The sequence below is a fragment of the Lynx rufus genome, unplaced genomic scaffold (genome assembly GCF_022079265.1).
Source record: "Lynx rufus isolate CCGP_SWC_20201006 ecotype Redwood Valley unplaced genomic scaffold, mLynRuf1.p SCAF_2, whole genome shotgun sequence".
In the NCBI taxonomy this organism is placed as follows: Eukaryota; Metazoa; Chordata; class Mammalia; order Carnivora; family Felidae; genus Lynx; species Lynx rufus.
The window spans coordinates 1445325-1465507 of NW_025814834.1; the positions used below are offsets into that span (position 1 = coordinate 1445325).

Genomic DNA, 20183 nt, shown 5'->3' on the forward strand with positions numbered 1-20183 from the left:
AAGATATACATATGCAAAATTAACCATTTTCCTATACACTAGCAATGAATAACAGGAAAAGAAAAAATTTGAAAGTCATTTAGAATACAATCATCAAAAATAAGGAGTACGTTTAGTAAAAGTACAAGATGTCTGCACTAGAAACTATAAAACCTTGAGAAAGGAAATTAAGAAAGTCTTAAGTAAATAGAGCCATGTACCAGACCAATACCATTCAAACGTCAGTTCCTTTAAATGATCCCAGATGGAAACATCAAAATATAAAAATCGATGAAGAGTAACGGAAGTGTAAGTGGGTGGATAAATATTACTTACTTTGGGTTGTGTTAAATAAGAGTAACAGCATGTAGACATTAAGATTTATGCAGAATTTTGGAAAAGTTGGGAGAGACTAAATGAATTTAGACTTTTAAAGATGTGGTAGTTTTCATGAAGCTACAAAAAGAGAATAATGCACATTGGCTTGCATTGAATAAAGAAAAAATAGTAGTTAAGGAGCGTGTAATAATGTGGTAAAAGTAAAAATGAAAAACTGAAAATTTAATTCATTCAATGGCAAGTAGATAAAAGTAAACACAAACGGGGGTCAAATGAAAAACCGGCAATAGATGTCAAAGAAATGTTATCATTTACATTAAATGTGAGTGGACTAAACACTCTATTTAAAAGACTCAAATTATCAGATTGGCTAAATAAAAACCCTATATGCTTTTTACAAGAGACCATAAATGTAAGGATACAGAAAAGATGAGAGCAAGAGTGAGGGGAAAATGTACATCATGTAAAGTTAAACGAAAGAAATCTTGTGTAGTTATACTAGTATCAGGTAAGTGTACTTTAAGCAATTCAATAAAAAAAAGAGAGATTTTAAAATGATAAAGGCAGCTTTGTGTGGTGTGGAACCTGGGCAAGTTTACCCACAGCCCCTTCTGGAAGATTGGGGTCTTAGTAGTTTCGTGGTAGTGGTAGAAACTCAGTTTGAACGCAATATCCACCTGGGCCACTCAATATCATCCCTGTGGTACTGGAGAGTGGACAAGGGGAAACTGATGCAAGTAAAAAAATCATTCTGCCTGCTGTGTCGAGAGTAATGAAAGTCTTTGTCTCTGATCCAGGAGGCTCGTGTTTTCTGCCAGCCTCCATGAAACCACGGCGGACCTAACTGTTCGCTTATAAGCTGGTAAAACCTCAGGTCCTTCAGTTCTCGACACATAAGGAGTGCCAATAAGCACGTGAAAAGATGTTCAACATTATCAGTAATTAAAGAAATGCAAATTAAAACCACAATAAAATACCTCCCACAGTCACTAGAATGGCTAATATTTAAAAGAATGGTGTTACTGTTTTCGTGCCAATACCACACTGTCTTGATGATTACAGCTTTGCAATACAGCTTGAAGTCCGGAATTGTGATGCCTCCAGCTTCGGCGTTCTTTTTCAACACTACTTTGGCCATTTGGGGTCGGTTCTGGTTCCATACAAATTTTGGGATTGTTTGTTCTAGGTCTGTGAAGAATGCTGATGTCATTTTGATAGGAGTTGCGTTGAATATGTAGGTTGCTTTGGGTAGTATCGACATTTTAACAATATTTGTTCTTCCGATCCAGGAGCATGGAATGTTTTTCCATTTCTTTGTGTCTTCCCCAATTTCTTTCATGAGCTTTCTAAGGTTTTCAGCATACAGATCTTTTACCTCTTCGGTTAGGTTTATTATTAGATATCTTCTGGGTTTTGGTGCAATTGTAAATGGGATCAATTCTTTGAGATCCCTTTCTGCCGCTTCATTACTGATGTATAGAAATGCAACTGATTCTGGACATTGATTCTATTCCTGGGATTTTGCTGAACTGTTTGGATGCGGGAGGCTGCACATCCCATATCTGGGAGTATTGCTAACTTCTATGCATATCCAAAAGGAGACCATCCATTCTTGAAGAGGGGTCTGGACAACAGTAGGCTGTGTCTGAATTCCAAAAAAACAGTAGCTCAGTGGTTGCCCTTGGCCCTAATGATTCAGTCACACATGATTCTGGAAGGATCTGCGGCTCACACTCTCCCGAAGGAGCTCACGGCTAAAGCCCGTGAGTGCCGCCTAGCGGCAAACACTGGAACTTGGGACCAGAACGTTTCCAGATACCGCGATATGGTGTATGCCTTCTGAGAGACAATTACTAGGGTGATAGTGGCATTAGCTGAGAGCTAAGACTGAGGATACAAAACAAACTCGAAACCCGAAATACCCGTAATATCTTAGGTGGTGCCAGAGAAACACTGATAAGAAGAGCAGTGCCCAGAAGAGTTCCACGACGGAATGGAAATGGTTATTCCGGAGCACGTTGTCCGGGGAGCGCGAGGAGGGCCTCGCATTCAGGAGCAGGGAGCCTCTTCCTCTGTGGCTTTAGAGCCACCCGATGAGATTCCAGATCCTACGGCCACATGGCCAGCGTCCTGTGAGCGCCTCTTTATTGGCCGGCCATGAGCCGATTAGGTTTAGTTCAAGGTGGGCAGACAGCATCCTCTTTCAAAGTTCAGCCACCCTTTGACCAACTGATGGAAAAGCCCTGATTGAGGAAGGTGAGAACCAGTCTGCTCCGAAGGCTGCAGAACATGCCACTTTCTTTGCAGGGATGGAAGGACTGAACAAGAAAGATCCGTGTTTGGGTGTTTACTCTCTCAGGGGCTGTGTGGCCAGCAGACGGGTGATGGGGACACTGGGCTAATTAACTGTGCAGGGCGCAGTTCTACAGAAATCTCTACGGTGACCTGGGGGCCCATGAAAGTGGGGCATGTCGGCGCCCGTCACAAGAATCCCTCCAGGGTCGGAGGGCGATTGCAAACCAAATGGATATCCTGGTGTGTTCACTGGAGGGGCCAGTGGGGCCCATGGGACGAGTGGACATGGGGCCGCAGTAGCGCAGAGATGGGCTGACCGTCAACATATCCCTCTCACGCCCTCCGAGGCGCAAAGTGCTGAGCAGAACTGACTGCAGATGGTTGTGGGGCAAGCAGACTACGACGGCCCACCGCCCGTCGCCCCAGGACCCCGATGGCCTGCTGCCCGTCACTCCAGGAGCCTTCAGAGGGGCCCTGAGAGGAGAGCCTTCAGAGGGGCCCTGAGAGGAGTAGACGCTTACTTGGACCAAGCTTTGCACACCGATGGTGGATGAAAATGCCCAAGATGGTGTAGAAGGACTGGAGAAAGATGCTGTACCCATTTGGGCCCCAGAGTACATGTCTTACAGCCCGTGGTGTCCACAAGGGACAGAGAGAGAACACATCACACGGACCTGTGTTTGCACTCAGAGTGGTGGTTTGACAGGACTGGAGCAGGCAATGGTGGAGGATAAAGGACATTAGGGGTTGGCTCACACGCCTTTGTGAGTGTGGGCTCACACTCAAAATGAGGGACGCCAAGAGAGGGTCTCCACTAGGTAGACCCCCCCCACCTTTGCTGGGGAGTCACGGGGAGAGGGGTTGGGGAAGACGCATTTCTCAGCTTCCCTTTTCCCTACTGGGTGGTGGTCTGGGGGGCAGGGCTGGGTGACCGGAGGCATGAGAGGTAGGGACAGGAACTGGAAATGTGCTTGAACTTGTTATGCCAGAATTTGTAAGGGCTGATGGGGTGGGTTGGGCCTCCATCCCATCTGGAAACCTTGGAGCTGGTGGGGAAGGCAGCTGGGCCGACCCCTGGCTCTGCACCCGCGTGTCCCCACCCACGTGAGGGGAGACGCTTGCGGGACCACGGTCTTGCTACCAGCAATGTGGACTAGCTCAGAGGCCGAACCTACTGTCTCGGCCCAAGGTGGGAAAGTTTATGCATCAAGGGGATCCAGCCAGCCTTCGAGACAAGACATGGCAGGTGTCTTTACGGCTTCTGAGAAGGCAGAAGTCTCTTAAACAGGATGTTACAAAGTGCCGCCTAAGGGAACAAATGAACCAACGAGACCGTTAACGGACCGTTAACTCCCTATTAGTGAGACCAACTCAGGTCACACGTCTACCCAAAACTGAATTTCCAAGGCAATGCCAGGAGCTGGTTTTCTTAATTCTGGGTTCCTGTGGGTCCGTCAGGGCAAAGGGATGTGATAACCACCCATGGCATAGAGGCTCGGATTGGTTAATACTTCTCCCAGGATGTAGGGATGGGTCACTTTGGTGTGAGCCCCACGGACCGGGTGGGGAAGGGGTGCACGCCCAGACAAGTCAGTGCCCAGGGTGGGGTTGCTTCTGTGCACCACAACGAATTAGTGAGAGGGTGAACAGGCAAGACACAGGCCGGGAGAACATACTTGTAATACGTACAAGCTCCAAAAAGACATCTGACGAAGTCAGTGAGGTAAGGAATTGCTACAGATTAGTGACAAAAGTACAGTGAACCCAGTTAAAACAAGGAAATGACTTGTATCCTCCTTGCGTCCCAAGGAGGACAGCTGATGGGCCCGCAAGTGTCTGAATGGGGCCCAGTTTTATCAGCGATTAGGGAAATGCGTACCAAAACCGTAAGATACGCAAGTGGACAGCAGGCACCTGCAAATGTGGGTTTCGTGCACACCGCATTGCCGCATAGGATGCCAGCGGACGGGAGCACGACCGCTTGCTTATCCGTTCACTTGTCGAAGGGCTCTGGGTCATCTCCAGCTTCCGGCGATTATGGACACGGCCGCCGTAAACCTTCGCGTCCCGGTTGCCGTGGGAACAGACCTGTCACTTTATAACATTGTAAGAAAGCGCTAAGCTGTCTTCCGGCCGGGCAGGACCGTCTCGCACCCAAGCTGCAGAGGGCGGGATCCCCTTGCCCGCGCGCTCCCCGGCCCCGGGTGAGGCCCTGATTTTATTTTAGCCATTCTGACGGCGTGCAGGTGTGTCTGCGGGTCTGATCTGCATTTTCCTGACGCTCACGGCCACAGTTTTCTCGTTCTTGTTTGTCATCCCTTTATCTTCCTTGATGAAGTGTCTACCCATATGCCTGCTTTGTGACTGGGCCTTCCTTTTCTTCCTTCCTTCCTTTCTTCCTCTTTCTTTCTTTCTTTCTTTCTTTCTTTCTTTCTTTCTTTCTTTCTTTTTAATGTTTATTTAATATTTAGAGAGAAAGCGGGGGGGGGGGGGGAGAGACAGAGGGAGAGGATCCCAAGCAGGCTCCGCGCTGTCCGCACAGAGCCCAACATGGGGCTCGAACCCACAAACTTCGAGATCATGACCTGAGCTGGAGTCCGATGCTCAATCCCTGAGCCCCCCCCCAGGCACCCCATCCTTTGCCCTTTCTATTGGCTGCTCTCCTGAGAGGAGGGGAAATGTGGGTGAGCTGGAATATTTGTTTATAAGAAGACACACGCTGCCACTGCGTCCTCCCCTGTGCCTGAGCTCCGTGGCTCTTAGGACCCCGGGCCCCCTCGACGGCTCCCGTGTCTTCCGCTGCCTTGGGAAATGTTTACAAGACAGACCTCTTTTGGCTTAGACTGGTCAGTGCTGTTGGGTTGGTTATATTTGCGGGAAAAGTTCTTGTCTTAGGCCAGTGCTTGAAGTTCTCTGTCCCCTTGTGAATAATAAGGTGAAGCAGTGTCTCCCAGAGTCCCTCTCCCTGGACCGGGCCATGGTCACTGCATCCAGAAGAGTCCTCTGTCCCCAAGCGGGACCTGAACCCCCCATCCCTGAAGGGAGGGGTGCCGGAGGCCCTGGTGGGGACAGTGCTGTGTGGCCAGAGACTGAGTGGACAGGGGAGGATGTTTGGTCCAGAGGCCTGGACCCTGGACAGCACGTGGGGGACGTTCGGACAGGCTCTGCCCCTCAGCCAGAGGCCGTCATCTGGGCCCAGGGGCCCGCGGACATGAGGTTCTGTGCTAATTGGCAGTGTGGGGCAGTCACGTCTCCATGGCACGGTAATTGGACCCTAGGGTCCCCACATCTGTGCATCAGGGGGAAGGCAGCCAACAGCCCCTTCGCCCTGGCACCTCCTTTATACCGGCAGTCACTCGGGGGCTGGCCAGGTGTCGCCAGGGGCTGCACACTCAGGGTGTCAGGGAGCAGGGTGGCCAGTGACACCTGCAGCTGCCCCAGTAGGTCCCCCCGACACCCTTCCTGTCAGCGAGCTGGCCGTCTGGGTGGCCTCTGGACCTGGTCCCTCAACGGCGGGGGCTGGAGGGAGGCCGAGCCCCTCACCGGCACCGGCCCCTGGCCCCTGAGCGGGCGGTGTGGGGACTTCGTCCCGCAGCGCCAGGGTGTGCCCACGCCCGCCTCACACCCACCCTGTGTCTCCGGCGCCCCCATCTCCCTCTGAAATCCGCCACCGAGGGCCACGTTCTGCTGTGTCCGCCGGCTGCTTTCCTGCCCCTCCCGCGGTGGTGCCCGCCTGCCCGCCCCAGGCCTGCCTGGTCAGCAGCCCCAAGTGGACGCCACACAGGTGATGCCAGCGCTCTGCCCTCCGGCGCCTCAGCCTGCCCTGCCTGTCCCCCTCTGTCCCCTTGGTCCTTGTAAGGAGCCCGTGGTCTGCCGAACGCGAGCATTTCAGAAGGGGCCACCTTTTCTGTGGCTGTCAACAAAGCCAGGTCCCAGCAAAGCCAGAGCCGGGGGACCTGGCCGGTGGGAGAGGCAGGGTGGCAGCTGGGGCTCCTTCAGAGCCCCGCCTCCCCCCTGCCTTTGCCCCCAGTCGGGGTGCTGATGGGCCCCAGCTTCAGGGGAGGACTGCCCTGCCCACCTGCCCTCCTGCCCCTCGCCTCCCCTGCTCAGTCTCCCCTGCACCGCCCCCACGTCCGCCTCTCAGTCATCAGACCTCCGCTTACCCCGTCTTTGACGAGGCCAGAAGTGCACACGTTCGCTTTAAAATTGGGAAACTTGGGAGCTGCGAGAAGTGCGAAAGAAACACCGAGACTCGCGTCTCTTAAACGCTCTGCCCGGCCAGGTGGGCTAAGGGTCAGGGGAGGTGACGCGGGACCGTTTCCCTGGCGCTGCCCCAGGCGTGCTGTGACCGGTGCACCTGAGCGGTGGCCTCGGGCGGGTCCAGCCCTAACCGGTAATGAGGGCTGAACACCCGTGCCAAGCTCGAATCCGGGACAAACTCCTAAACTAGCAGTTGGACAGAGCCCCCAACCCCACTCATCAGGTCAGGGGGTGACTCCGCAGGTCTGGGATTCGGGGAGGGACGTGGAGAGGGAGGGGGCACGTTCGCAGACTCGAAGCCCCCAGACCTCCGTCTGCTCCCTCTGCCCTGCGGACTCTTCCCTGAATGGCTCGTGCCTGGGGGCCCGAGCACGCGGCCCTGACGCCCTCCCTGACCTGCCCCAGATCACCTTCCAGAATCACCTTCCAGAGGACCCTTGTTGAAGGGCTGGTGTTTAGATTCTTGCTCTGTTCAGTCCCATGCTGCCCCCCAGGCGCTCCAGACACGCCCACTGTGACCCCACGACAGCCACGCGGCTGGCACCCACCTCCTTCCAGACTGTGCCCCAGAGTCGCCTTCTCACCCCGGCCGTGCCCACCCCGACCCCTCTGCCCCCATCCCCCTGCCTGCTCAGGAGTTACCTCGATGGTCAGCATTATCATCCGTCTTGTCTGTCTTCGCAAACGCAGAAGGTTTAGACTGCTTTCTCTCCCGATTTATCCGGGCTGCCTTGAAGCGGTGATGACCACATAGTAGGCGGTCGGGACACAGGACGGATGAATAAAGGGCGAGCCTCTTCCTCACGCCCTGCGCCTCTCCCTGAGTCCGGGCACCACAGGCTCCTCGGGAGGCCCGCACAGGCCGGTCCACAGATGCCTCAAATCCAACACATCCGAAACCACACTCCCCACCTTCCTCTCTTTCCGAGAATGTGCTTTTCCGTCCACACCCAAAGCCTAAGGAAGGCAGATGCCTGGAAGCCACCCTGGAATGCCCCACTTCTGGGGCATCTAGCGGCAGTGCCAGGGGCTCGAGGGATGAGGTGGGCTCCCTAGGAGGAGGTGGCGTCTGGACCAGGTCCTTCCCGGGGACGGGACAGCAGGGCACTTGGTCAGCGAGCTGCTCTGGGGGCCGGGCAGTGACTCCCCAGGGCGTGCCTGAGGGTGTGGCATTGATGGGAAGGACGCCGGATGGATGTGGCGGGACGGCGCTCCACGTGTGCCCTTCTCTGCCATGCGGACAACGGACCGGTCAGCGGCGGGAAAGACCGCATGAAGTTGGAGGCGGTGGCAGTAATTCAGGTTGGGGACACAGAGCCTGGACGGGGGCAGGGAGTGGAGGAAGCCCGCAGTGTGGAGACGAGAGAACGGGTTCTGGGAACATTCAGGATGCGCAGGGGGTAGGACTCGTGCCCGCTTAGCTGACGGCAGGGAAGGGGGGAGCAGAAGCTCGGTTTCTGGCCTGGACAGCGGGGTAGACCGTGCTGCCATTTCCTGGGACAGAGAACCCAAGACGGATGTCAACGCCGTGGCCAGTGCAGGCGGCCTGTGGATGGCCGGATGCCGGGTGGAGTCTGCAGACAGACAAGGGAGGACTGAGGGGCGCCAGTGACCCTTGAAGATGCGGGCTGGGTGTTTGCTCTGAGCGTGGACAGTGAGAACACAAGGCTGGGGCCACACTGCCGAGTGCGGAAGAAGGTGCAGGGAGTGAAACATGGAAACTAGCGACAGGTGGGTCCCTGGCATCTGCAGGACAGGCAGACCGAGGTGCATGGGGACAGAATCGAGGCGGCAGGTCGGTGGGGGGGTGGGGGGGAGGCAGGAACCAGGCCGCGGCAGGAGGTGAGCACTTATGTAAAAGAGGAGACTTCTTTTTTCCTGTAAGACACAAAGTCCCAGCAGAGCCAACAGAAAGGAGAGAAGGGGCCCAAGAGGAGGGTTAGAGGTGAGCGCCTGGGGAGTGCCGGGAGCGGGATCTGGTATCCTTACCATCCATGCCACACCCCTGCATCAGTAGCCGGGGAGCCGACAGGTGCCGCCCATGGAGGGAGGCAGGGGCTCCCGCGTGGGCCAGAGGGTCCCGCCCATTGTGGGCACACAGCGGTGCACGGCCACGTTGCCCCACATCTTCCAGAATTCTGTGCTTTTACGGTCCGATTTTCCTACACGGCTCTTCCCATCTGTTCGTATTTTCAGACGATTTTAAGAATCATTTTGTCCTGTTTTAAGAAAAGTAAGATTTGGTGAGATTTCAGTGATAATTGAGTGAAATTTTGAAATCAATCTGTCCTGGGTTTTCTAGCCACCTTACGTGCAACAGTGACAGTTTTGTCTGTTCCTTTACCCCCTTTGCGGAGCGGGGGGTGACATGTTGTTTACCCTGTGGCGGTTTTCACGAGGACCCGGCTGCCTCCGTGACTCTCGTCTGTGGCTGCCGGGATGGGGTAGGCTGTTGGCTGAGACGGGGATTATTAATCACATTAAGTCAAATCACTTCTCTGGGGTGGACAAATGTATAAACGATGGAATAGGTTTCCATCAAAGCTTTTCAGCATCGGCTGGGCTGTGGCTGTGATCACTGGAATAGATTTGCTGCCCGTGATGCCCCCTTGCAGCCCGGAAACAAATCACGATCAGGGTGTGGCCTGTGCCTTTTTAATATATTCTTGGGCTCCATTTGCTGGCGGTTCATTGGAATTTTGTAACTATACTAAACACAGAATTTAGATCGTGGACATCAGCTTTCCTTTTGTGCAGTGCTGGCCGGGTTTTCGTGGTATCAGGAAGCTTCGACTCCATACGACGGGCTGGGAAGCGCTTCCCCTGCCCGTGATGGTTTACAGAACTCGGCAAAGCCCAGCCCCCCACAGAACTGGAGATTCGGGCAGGGAAGGAGCATCTTCGAAACCACTCCGGCAACTCCCAAAGTTCTACTGTGATGACGGTGAGTTCTCTGTTCCAGGTCTCTCGCAAGGTCGCGTCTCTGCTCTGGACTCGGACCTTTACTGTCCCACAGCTGCTTTTCAGGAGCCGGGAAGCTGCGGGGGGGTGGGGGGGGCACCACACGGTGGTCACACGGCAGGGACTTCAGAGCCACGGCTGATCAGCCTTGTGGAACCTCTGTCTGCGGGGGGTCCTTTCTCTCATCCTTAAAACGGTGCCTGTATTTCCCGTTTATTAGACTAGCTGCGGTTTGTCTGTCCCTGTCCGCCACCCCGAGGCTGCCTCCGGGCCAGTTCTCGCCTCGATGGCTCAGTTCTATGCTTCTTCCTGATTAAAATAGCTGCTGTTCCCCTTTCTTTCCTCTGCTTGTCCTCAGATTGGCTTAGTGCGTTTTCTGACTTTTTCAGGTGACCACGTATTTATTTTTTCCCTTCTTTCCGACTAAAAAGTGAAAGCACTTGGAAGCACAAAGTCGCCCACGCGCAGAGCCTGGCCGCGGTGGACACGCGCGGTGTAGTCGGCATTCTTTTCTGCACGGGCTGTGACTGCGGCTCTGATCTCCTCGCTGCCGTAGGAGTCCCCTAGCGGGGTGCCCCCTTCTTTTCCACGCGCTTGGGGTCGCATTTAGTCTGACGTTAACTAATCTCAATTTTTGTCCCTTCGCTTTTAAGAAATTGGGGAAACCATGATGTCTGCTTTGGAGACATCGTGAATTTTTCATGGTATTTCGGATTGTTTTTTCCACATTCTCTGTGGGCAGTTCCCTTTTTCCAAGGCACTGAACCAATAGCTCTCAAATCAGCCTGTAGGTCACGTTATTCTGACGTTCAATCCTCACTCCCCCTTGCCGTCTTGCCGTGCGGGTTCTGTCGAGGTGTCGGCGGCGTGTGCTGAGGCCTGCTGCCTCCCTCCTTCTGGCTACCTCACCGCTGACTCTGTGTTGATGTCATACCGTGCGCTACAAGGGCCGTAAATAGGACCGACCATTCGAGGTCCTGAATGTTACCTGACCAGGTATTAATTCTGAAATCCTGTCTCCTCCTTGTTTGTTTGACATGCCTGAGCTACGCCTGTAACTTCAACCTTCCTGGGTGTTTCATTCTGCAGAGCACACACGCTGATTCCTTTCTCATACACGGAGAGTCCTCTCCTTTTGCCAAATTTTATTACGTTTACGTTTATTGTCACGACTGATGCATTTCTTTTCCTGTCACTGTCACACTTTATTTGTGCGCTCTCTTGGTGTTGCCTTTACTTCTCATTATAAACTCCAAGAATGAGACACACCCGGGGCGCCTGGGTGGCTCAGTCAGTAGATCGTCCGACTTCGGCTCAGGCCATGATCTCACAGGTCGTGGGTTTGAGCCCCGCGTCGGGCTCTGTACTGACAGCTCGGGGCCTGGAGCCTGCTTCGGATTCTGTGTCTCCCTCTCTCTCTGCCCCTCCCCCGCTCATGCTCTGTCTCTCTCTCTCTCTCTCTCTCTCTCCCAAAAATAAATAAACATAAATAATGAGACACACTCATTTGGTGTCCTGCTCTGAAAAACAAGGCAAATAACACAGTTTTTCCCCATTATAATCATTGCCTCTCTTGGGTTTTCCCTGATGTGCGTCAACACAGTTTCTGTCTCTTTTTTCCAAGGAACCGTGGTTATTATTCTGCTTTATATATCTTTTCGGTCCACGAGGACTGACATTCGCATTTGGTTCTGTAACTGTGTTGACCGTGGCTGCCGGGGGAAGTGCCGTGCTGTGTGTGTGTGTGTTGGCTCTCCTTCCCCGCCCGTCTCTGTGTGTGGAGAGCTGTGGCAGGGGTCGCCACTCGCAGGTGGACAGCTGTGACACGTGAGCTGCATGTGGAGGAGGGGTGGGTCAGCCCCACGTTCAGAACTGGCTTGTGTGGAGAACGCCTCGTGCGATGGTCTGGACACAGCATTCTCGCCCGCACCCTCTGTCCCTCTGCCGGGTCGACCGGCTGTCCCAGGCATGTGTTCGGGTTTTTCCATTGTTTTCTGGGCTCCAGTGACCTGGGGAAAAGTAAAGCTAACCCCGCCGATCTTCCATTTTATAAAAGTTATTTTATTCTGCCCAGATGCCTTTAGGATTCTTTTTCCTTGAATTTCCAAAACCGGTCTCTCCTGCGACCTGGGGTTGCCGGCACCCCGCCCTGTTACAACCTCCCGCGCCCCCAGCCAGCCGCCACACTCGTGTGAGTCCTGCTCGTTTGCAGCGGCAACGAGTCCCCCACGAGCCGTACTGCTCGCTCTGTCCGGCCCTCCTAGTCAGAGAACCGGGGTCACGTTCCCGTCGTCGCCGTGTCCTCTGCGCTGTATCGCTCCCACATGCTCTGCAGGTAAGTCGACTTCATCAGCGCTTTCTCCTCTTCTACGTGCAGGGGTCTGGCGACATACTCCAGACGCCAGGCGCGTGGCCTTCTGTCCTCCCCAACTTCTGCATCAGAGGGTTTCTCTATTTCTGCATTTTCGAAGAGAAGTCTCTGGGATTCGAGGACCAGGAGGAGAGGCGAGGGGAGCAGCTGTCTGGGGGTTCCCCACCTCTCCCTCGGCACTTTTGGCCAAGCTGCATGGGCTGCCACTCCTATCCGTCCCGGGCTTCACGTCTCCGTCCACTCCCCTAAGGTTCGGGGACCCCCCTTCGGGTCCCACAACCGTGCTCGTGGTCGGGCCACTGGTGAGCGAGGGGGCAGCTCCTGCCTGGGGAAGTGAGGTCGGCAGAGACCAGGATGGCAGGCAGAGGCAAACAGAGGTAGTAGAACCTTCATCCGGGGGTGGGGGGGTGGGGTGATGGGCCCCACAGCAGGACCAGCCAGAGCTGAGGGCGGGCCGGGGGCACCCCGGACATCAGGAACGTGTGCGCGAGGCTGGGGGCTCTCTTTACACGGTGTCCCCCTGGGCTCCATTATGGTTTATATTTGGGTTTAACCAGTATATGGACGGGAGAACTGTTTATTATATTTCATGAATTCAGCTCCTGTGCACGTTACTACCACCATTGATGAAGTGCTCACCGCAAGCCAGGCCCTGACCTGGTATTTCCTATGCATTTTTCTCTAAAGATCTGTTAACTTCGTGTTCGTTATTTAGATTCTTAATAATGGACCTACTTATTCGTGCCCTGACAGATGCCATTAATGTACGGTTGACCTTTGAACAACACAAGTTTGAATCACATGGGTCCACTTATATGTGGATTTTTTCCCCCATAAATACACTACAGTTCTGTAAATGTACCTTCTCTTCCTAATGATTTTCTTAATAGCATCTTTTCTCCAGCTGACTCTATCGTAAGAATACGGTATGTAATACATACAACATACAAAATACGTGTTCATCAACTGTTCGTGTTATTGGTAAGGGTCCCAGTCACCAGTGGTCCATCGTAGTTAGGTTTTTGGGGTGTCAGAAGTTCTAATGTGGATTTTCGACTGCACAGGCGTCAGCACCCCTCACCCCATGTTGTGCAAGGGTCAGCTGTATTTCCATGACGTGTCCGGGGTTTCTTCTCTGTGTTTTAATTACTCTATTATTTTGGGAGGACCGATGCTTTTGTTGTGATTCTGTGGTTTTTCACTCAACCTCCTTGTTTTCGCCACGATGCTGTGCGATCCCGGATTTGAGGGTTTTGCCACGTTAGAGGCACACGACACCTTGTCTGATACGTTTTGCTCCCAGTGACCCGTTCAGTCTGTGGGTTTTCTGTATGGATGTAGAACTGTGGCTTAGGGAAATACCTACTTGCTGAATGTTTAATCCAGCCTGTAACACTTTCTTTTTAAAGGAGAATTTGAGAATTCAAAAATAGGTAATAGATCACTGTTTGGAATAAATAATACATTTACAGGAAACAAAATGAAAAAAGTAGCAAAAATCTACGCTGTGTCCCTCCACCTCTGTGTCCCAGCCACCTGCTTCCCCCCTCCTGGGGCAGCGGGCACACCAGTCCCCCGTGTGACCGTCACACACGCTCCGCTCACATATGTGCCCTTACTTACACCAGGGGAGGCGCATTGTACACGCTGCTAAGAATATCTAGAAAATGTAACTGTGTATCTCGGAATCACTCCATACCTATGGAGAGACGTGTCCCTTCTTGTCAGTGACCACACAGTGTTCCAGCACAGATGTGACAAAGCTTATGTAGCCAGCATTTCTTCCTTAAAGGGCATCGTCTGCCTCTTCCTTCTGAAAAATATTTTTATTTTGTGATCTCGGTTCACGTAAACTATTAGGGTCTCGTGTCAGAAGGCAACTCCGTCTTCGTTCTTGACAACTCCGGACTTCTGACCCAGGACCAGATGGCTTTGTTTTCTCTCTTGCCGCTCTCTGGGGGGAGGGGCTGCAGCCGTGGGGGCGGAGGACCCGGCTTGTGTCCTGGTTCTGCCTCGGTGTCGGGTAAGCCCGTGAGCATTTCGATTTGGGTCTGACTTCATCTGAACCTGGAGATGTCAGCCTTGTTTTCCTAGGGCCCTGGTGACGATGGTGGGACGTGTTTCATGTTACAATACTTGGTTCGTGATGAGGGTGATGGGGGTGATGTGGTCCTTTGTCCCATCAAGGCCGGCTCTGGGGACCAACACGGGGGATGGGGAGAGCCGTGCAAGGGCAGCCACTAGATTTTCTGGAAGCAGACCGCATGTAGGAACCCTGTTTTCACCGCCTCCACCTCCTCCCATCACACCTGTCAGGTGCTGGGAAGATACAGGCCCTTGAGAAGATTCTAGATTCCTCTACCCTTGCTGCCCCGGCCACTTTCTGCCATCTGCTTTCTTCCTTCCAGAGTTGGGTGGAAATCTTTCCCTTGCTGATATTCCCCTCCTGGTCTCTTTTGCTGTCTCGATGTTACGGGTTTTTATCTTTTTACTGCTTTGTCATACTTTTAGGGGTCTCGAGATGGCACAAAGATAGACATGTGACCGCTTTCCCTCTCGGCCTGGGAGATGCCTGCTGCTCCCTAAGACCCCCAGCCCCATGGGTGTGCCTGGGTCTGGGGTCTGGCTAACCTGGGGCACCTTATCCCACCATCCCACGAGCCCCGCTGGTGTCCCTTCGTCTTATAAAATCAACTCCGAAACCAGGCAGAAGGTTCGGTATCTACTGATTTAGGGAGAAGGTGCGAGATGACGAACGGCGGACCAGGCGACCGTGGCGCAACCCTGGCTGCAGAGAACTGTGGATCTCCTTACTGGGATTAGAGTCTTTGGAGAACTCCAGGTTGTAGGGAAACGTCCCCCGTGGGACAGGGGGGACGACGTGGGCAGGCACTGCAGGGCCCCCTCCTTAGTGTGACCGGCCCCAAGGACGCCAGGAACCTCGTGACGGGAAAGGCTTCACGTGGGGACTGTTTCTGTTCCCCCAGCTGCTCGTGGAGCGCGGCATCCGCTCTTGGGGCTGACCCTCTCCTGCGGGGGGGTGGGGGTGGGGAGCTCTGCCTTCTCCCCCGTGGCCCCGTGGCCCCTCACCCTGGAACGATGGTGTTTTGCAGGCCTAGGCTCCCGGCACACGGAAATGAGGGGACAGAACGGCAGCACGGTCAGCGCGTTCGTCCTGCTGGGCTTCCCCACGGCCCCCGGGCTGCAGCCTGTGCTGTTCCTCCTCTTCCTGCTCACCTACCTCTTCGTCCTGGCGGAGAACCTGGCCGTCCTCCTCGCCGTCCGGAGCAGCTCCTCCCTGCACAGGCCCATGTACTACTTCCTGGGCGCCCTGTCCGCCCTGGAGATCTGCTACGTGTCTGCCATCGTCCCCAAGATGCTGGACGGTCTCCTCCTGCAGCGGAAGCGCATCTCCTTTGTCGGATGCATGACCCAGCTCTATTTCTTCAGCTCCTCGGTGTGCACCGAGTGCGTGCTCCTGGCCTCCATGGCCTACGACCGCCACGTGGCCATCTGCCACCCCCTGCGCTACCACGCCATCATGACCACGGGGCTCTGCGTCCGGCTGGTGGCCTTCTCCTTCGCGTGCGGCTTCTCCGTCTCCGTGATCAAGGTGTACTTTATCTCCAGCGCTACGTTCTGTGGCTCCAATGTCCTGAACCACTTCTTCTGTGACATCTCCCCCATCCTCAAACTGGCCTGCACAGACTTCTCGACCGCAGAGCTGGTGGACTTCGTCCTGGCCTTCGTCATCCTGGTGCTGCCACTCGTGGCCACCGTGCTGTCGTACGGGCACATCGCCCTGGCCATCCTGCGCATCCCCTCGGCCACTGGCCGCTGGAGGGCCTTCTCCACCTGTGCGTCCCACCTCACCGTGGTCACCGTCTTCTATACGGCCTTGCTTTTCATGTACGTCCGGCCCCAGGCCATTGACTCCCGGAGCTCCAACAAGCTCGTCTCTGCTGTGTACACGGTCCTCACCCCAATAATCAACCCCTTGATCTACTGCCTGAGGAACAAAGAATTTAAGGCTGCCTTGAAAAAGGTCTTGGGCTAGGTCGATTTTCACAGTAGGACAATCAGATGTCCTAAAGTCTCATGCATAGTGATAACAAAATGCTATCTCATGTCGCACTTTATGCTTTCGACAATTTGCAAGGGAAATTTAGCAAACTGCAGAACCGTGCCCAAATCATAAAGCTTCATCTGCTTTCGTTTTCACGAAAGGACAGCAGGCGGTTTGGTATTTTTGAGCTTTTTATGAACGCAGTCACGAAGATGCCGCTAGGTTCCTTTCATTCGCTAGGACGCTTGGGTGAATCCTTTGTGTTTTTGCATGTAGCAGTGACTCGTGCGGATCGCCTGTAATATCGCCTTGCATAAACGTATCACAACACACCTATGCATTGACTGCGTGGGCGGTGCTGTAGATGCTGTCTCTTACGGGCAGTGCCCCTGCGAGCATTCTGGGTCATTTCTTCTCATTAATATACATTCACTCTCCTGGGGTCATGCTGGGATCTCACTGTACTTCAGTCTGTAGTTCCCCAGTGACAAACGCAGTGTCCCCGTGAGGTTAGCGGTCGGCTGTCCTGGAGGTGCACCTGCCCAGGTGCCCCTCACCACGTCTTCCCCTAGCCGCGTATCTACTCGCTGCTTCTTTTCAGCATGCGGGCATTCTTCCACGTTCTGGGCACGTGCCTCCGTCGATGCATTTATTGCAAAAATGTCCTAGTTTCTGGGTTTGCCTTTTCCTTCTCTTACGGTGTCTTCCAATAAGGAAGACCTGCTTTATTTTCACGTCCAGTTTGTCCGTTTGCTCCCTTTACAGTCAAGTTACTTCCCACTTAAGAAATGCTTGCCCGTTCCAAGCCATAAAGATATCCCCCTATTTAATTCTAGGAGCTTTATCGTTTAAATTTTCATGTTTAGATTTACAACCCACCTGAAGCGGATTTTAATTTATGGTATGTGATACCGGCTAAAGTTCCTGCTTTTCTATCTGGATATCAAGTTGACTCAGCACCTGCCATTAAAAACATTTTTTTTAATGTTTATTTATTTTTGAGAGAGACAGAGACAGAACGTGAGTGGGTTAGGGGCAGAGAGAGGGAGACACAGAATCCGAAGCAGGCTCCGGGCTCCGAGCTGTCAGCACTCAGAGCCTGACGCGGGGCTTAAATCATGAACCGTGAGGTCATGACCTGGGCCGAAGTTGGACGCTCAACCGCCTGAGCCACCCAGGTGTCCGGCACTTGCCATTTATTGAGAGGACCATGTCTTCCCCCCTGTACTGTCACCCTTTCCATAAACCAAATTATCTATCATCTATCAATCATCTTTCTATTTATATATCTATTATACATCTATCATCTATCTATCTATCATCTATCTATTATATACCTATCATCTATCTATTATCTATCATCTATCTTTCTATCAATCATCTATTATCTATCATCAATCTATCAGCTATCATCTATCATCTATTATCTATCAATCAACTATCATCTGTCATCTATCTATCATCTATCTATCAATCATCTATTATCTATCTATCATCTATCTATCTATCTATCTATCTATCATCTATCACCTATCTATCATCTATCTATATATTATCTATTATATATCTATCATCTATCTATCTATTATCTATCTATCTATCATCTATCTATTATCTATTATCTATCATCTATCATCTATTAATCTATGTATTAGCTATCTATCTATTATCTATCACCTATCTATCTATCTATCTATCATCTATCTATCTATATATCTATTATATATTATCTATCATCTATCTTTCTATCAATCATCTATTAGCTATCTATCTATCATCTATCTATTGTCTATCTATCATCTATCATCTGTCATCTATTATCTATCATCTATCTATGTATCTATTATCTATTTATCTATGTATCTATCTATCATCTATTATCTATCTATCATCTATCTTTCTATCAATTATCTATTATCTATCTATCTATCTATCTATCTATCTATCATCTCTCTCTATATCTATTATCTACTATATATCTATCTACCATCTATCATCTATCATCTATGTATCATCTATCTGTCTATCTATCATCTATCTATCTATCTATCATCTATTATCTATCATCTATCTATCTATCTATCGTCTATTTTCTATCTATCAATCATCTATCTATTATCTATCATCTATCTTTGTATCATCTATTATCTATTATCTCATCTATCTATCATCTATCATCTATCTATTATCTATCTATGTATTTATTATCTATCATCTATCTATCATCTATCTATTATCTATCATCTATCTTTCTATCAATCATCTATTAGCTATCTATTATCTATTATCTATCTATTGTCTATTATCTATCATCTATTATCTATCATCTATCTATGGACCTATTATCTATCATCTATCTATCTATCATCTATCATCTGTGTATCATCTGTCAATCATCTATCATCTATCTATCTATCAATCTATCACCTGTCTATCCATTCATCCATTCACCCAGCCATCCATCTCCCTGTCTGTCCATCCTCCTCTCTTTTTGGACTCCTAATTCTGTTCCACTTGTCTGTGTGTCTATTCCTGCACTGGCCATGCAGTTGTAGTTACTATGGCTTTTTAAAATCTTGACATCTGGTAGTAAGCCCAGCATCTCTGTTCTTGTTTTTCAAGATTGCCTTGGTTATCTTTAGCCCTTCCCAAATGGGTGGTGGGGGATACATATTTGAGAATCAGCTTGTCAATTTCAACAAAATAAAAATTTGTTGGATTTTTATTGGGATTATACTGAATCTATAGATCGATCTGGAGAGGACTGTCATCTTCAGAATTTTGAGACTCTTAATCCAAGAGCAAGGCACACCCCTCTGTTCACTTACAACTTCTCAATACTGTTTGTCATTTTCAGTGTATTCATCTTTCACATCTTTCTGGGCATATTTGAGTTTTGGGTTTTTAAAACTAACACAAATGGGGGCACCTGGGTGGCTCAGTCGGTTAAGTGTCCGACTTCAGCTCAGGCCATTATCTCGCGGTCAGTGAGTTCGAGCCCCGGGTCGGGCTCTGGGCTGATGGCTTGGAGCCCGGAGCCTGCTTCCGATTCTGTCTCCCTCTCTCTCTGCCCTTCCCCCGTTCATGCTCTGTCTCTGTCTCAAAAATAAATAAACGTTAAGAAAAAAAAAAAACTAACACAAATGGTAACTTTAAAAATTTTTACTTTTTTAATTAAAAAAATTAATCTCTATTCCTTTGTTGCTGGCACCTAGAACACAATTTTTAGAACTTTCTTTAAAAAATTTTTTTTAATGTTTATTTATTTTTGAGAGACAGAGAGAGACAGAGCACAAGTAGGGGAGGGGCAGAGAGAGAGGGAGACGCAGAATCCGAAGCAGGCTCCAGGCTCTGAGCAGTCGGCACAGAGCCTGACACGGGGCTTGAACTCATGAACCATGAGATCATGACCTGAGCCAAAGTCGGATGCTCAACCGACTGAGGCACCCAAGCACCCCCTTTTTTAAAAAATTGTTTTTAATGTTTTTATTTATTTTTGAGACAAAGAGAGACAGAGTATGAGCAGGGGAGGCACAGAGAGAGAGGGAGACACAGAATCCAAACAGGCTCTGGGCTCCGAGCTGTCAGCACAGAGCCCGAGGCGGGACTCGAACTCATGAGCCGTGAGATCATGACCCGAGCCAAAGTCAGACGCTTAACTGACTCAGCCACCCAGGCGCCCCTAGAACTTTCTTTTTGAAATAATTATAGATTTACAGGAGGTCGCAAGGAGACATAGAGGGAGGCTCTCTGCATCCTTCGCTCAGGCTTCCCTGATGACACCATCTAGTGTGACGAGTTCAGCGTGAATAGCAGGGCACTGACTTCAGTGCAATCCACAGAAGGTATCTGGGTTCCCACCAATTCTACGTGCACTCATCTGTGTGTGTGTGTGTGTGTGTGTGTGTGCGC

At 51.4% G+C, this 20183-nt stretch overlaps 1 protein-coding gene across 1 annotated transcript; it reads left to right on the forward strand.

The window, feature by feature from the left end:
- The first annotated feature begins 15341 nt into the window (after positions 1-15341).
- LOC124515537 (olfactory receptor 6B2-like) lies at positions 15342-16262 on the forward strand. The gene has a single exon (XM_047084493.1). The coding sequence runs from the start codon at positions 15342-15344 to the stop codon at positions 16260-16262; it is 921 nt and encodes a 306-aa protein (XP_046940449.1).
- Positions 16263-20183: the final 3921 nt, after the last annotated feature.

Excerpts from the sequence above, each read along its gene's own strand:
- LOC124515537 (XM_047084493.1), top strand. The coding sequence starts at position 15,342 with ATGAGGGGACAGAACGGCAGCACGGTCAGCGCGTTCGTCCTGCTGGGC.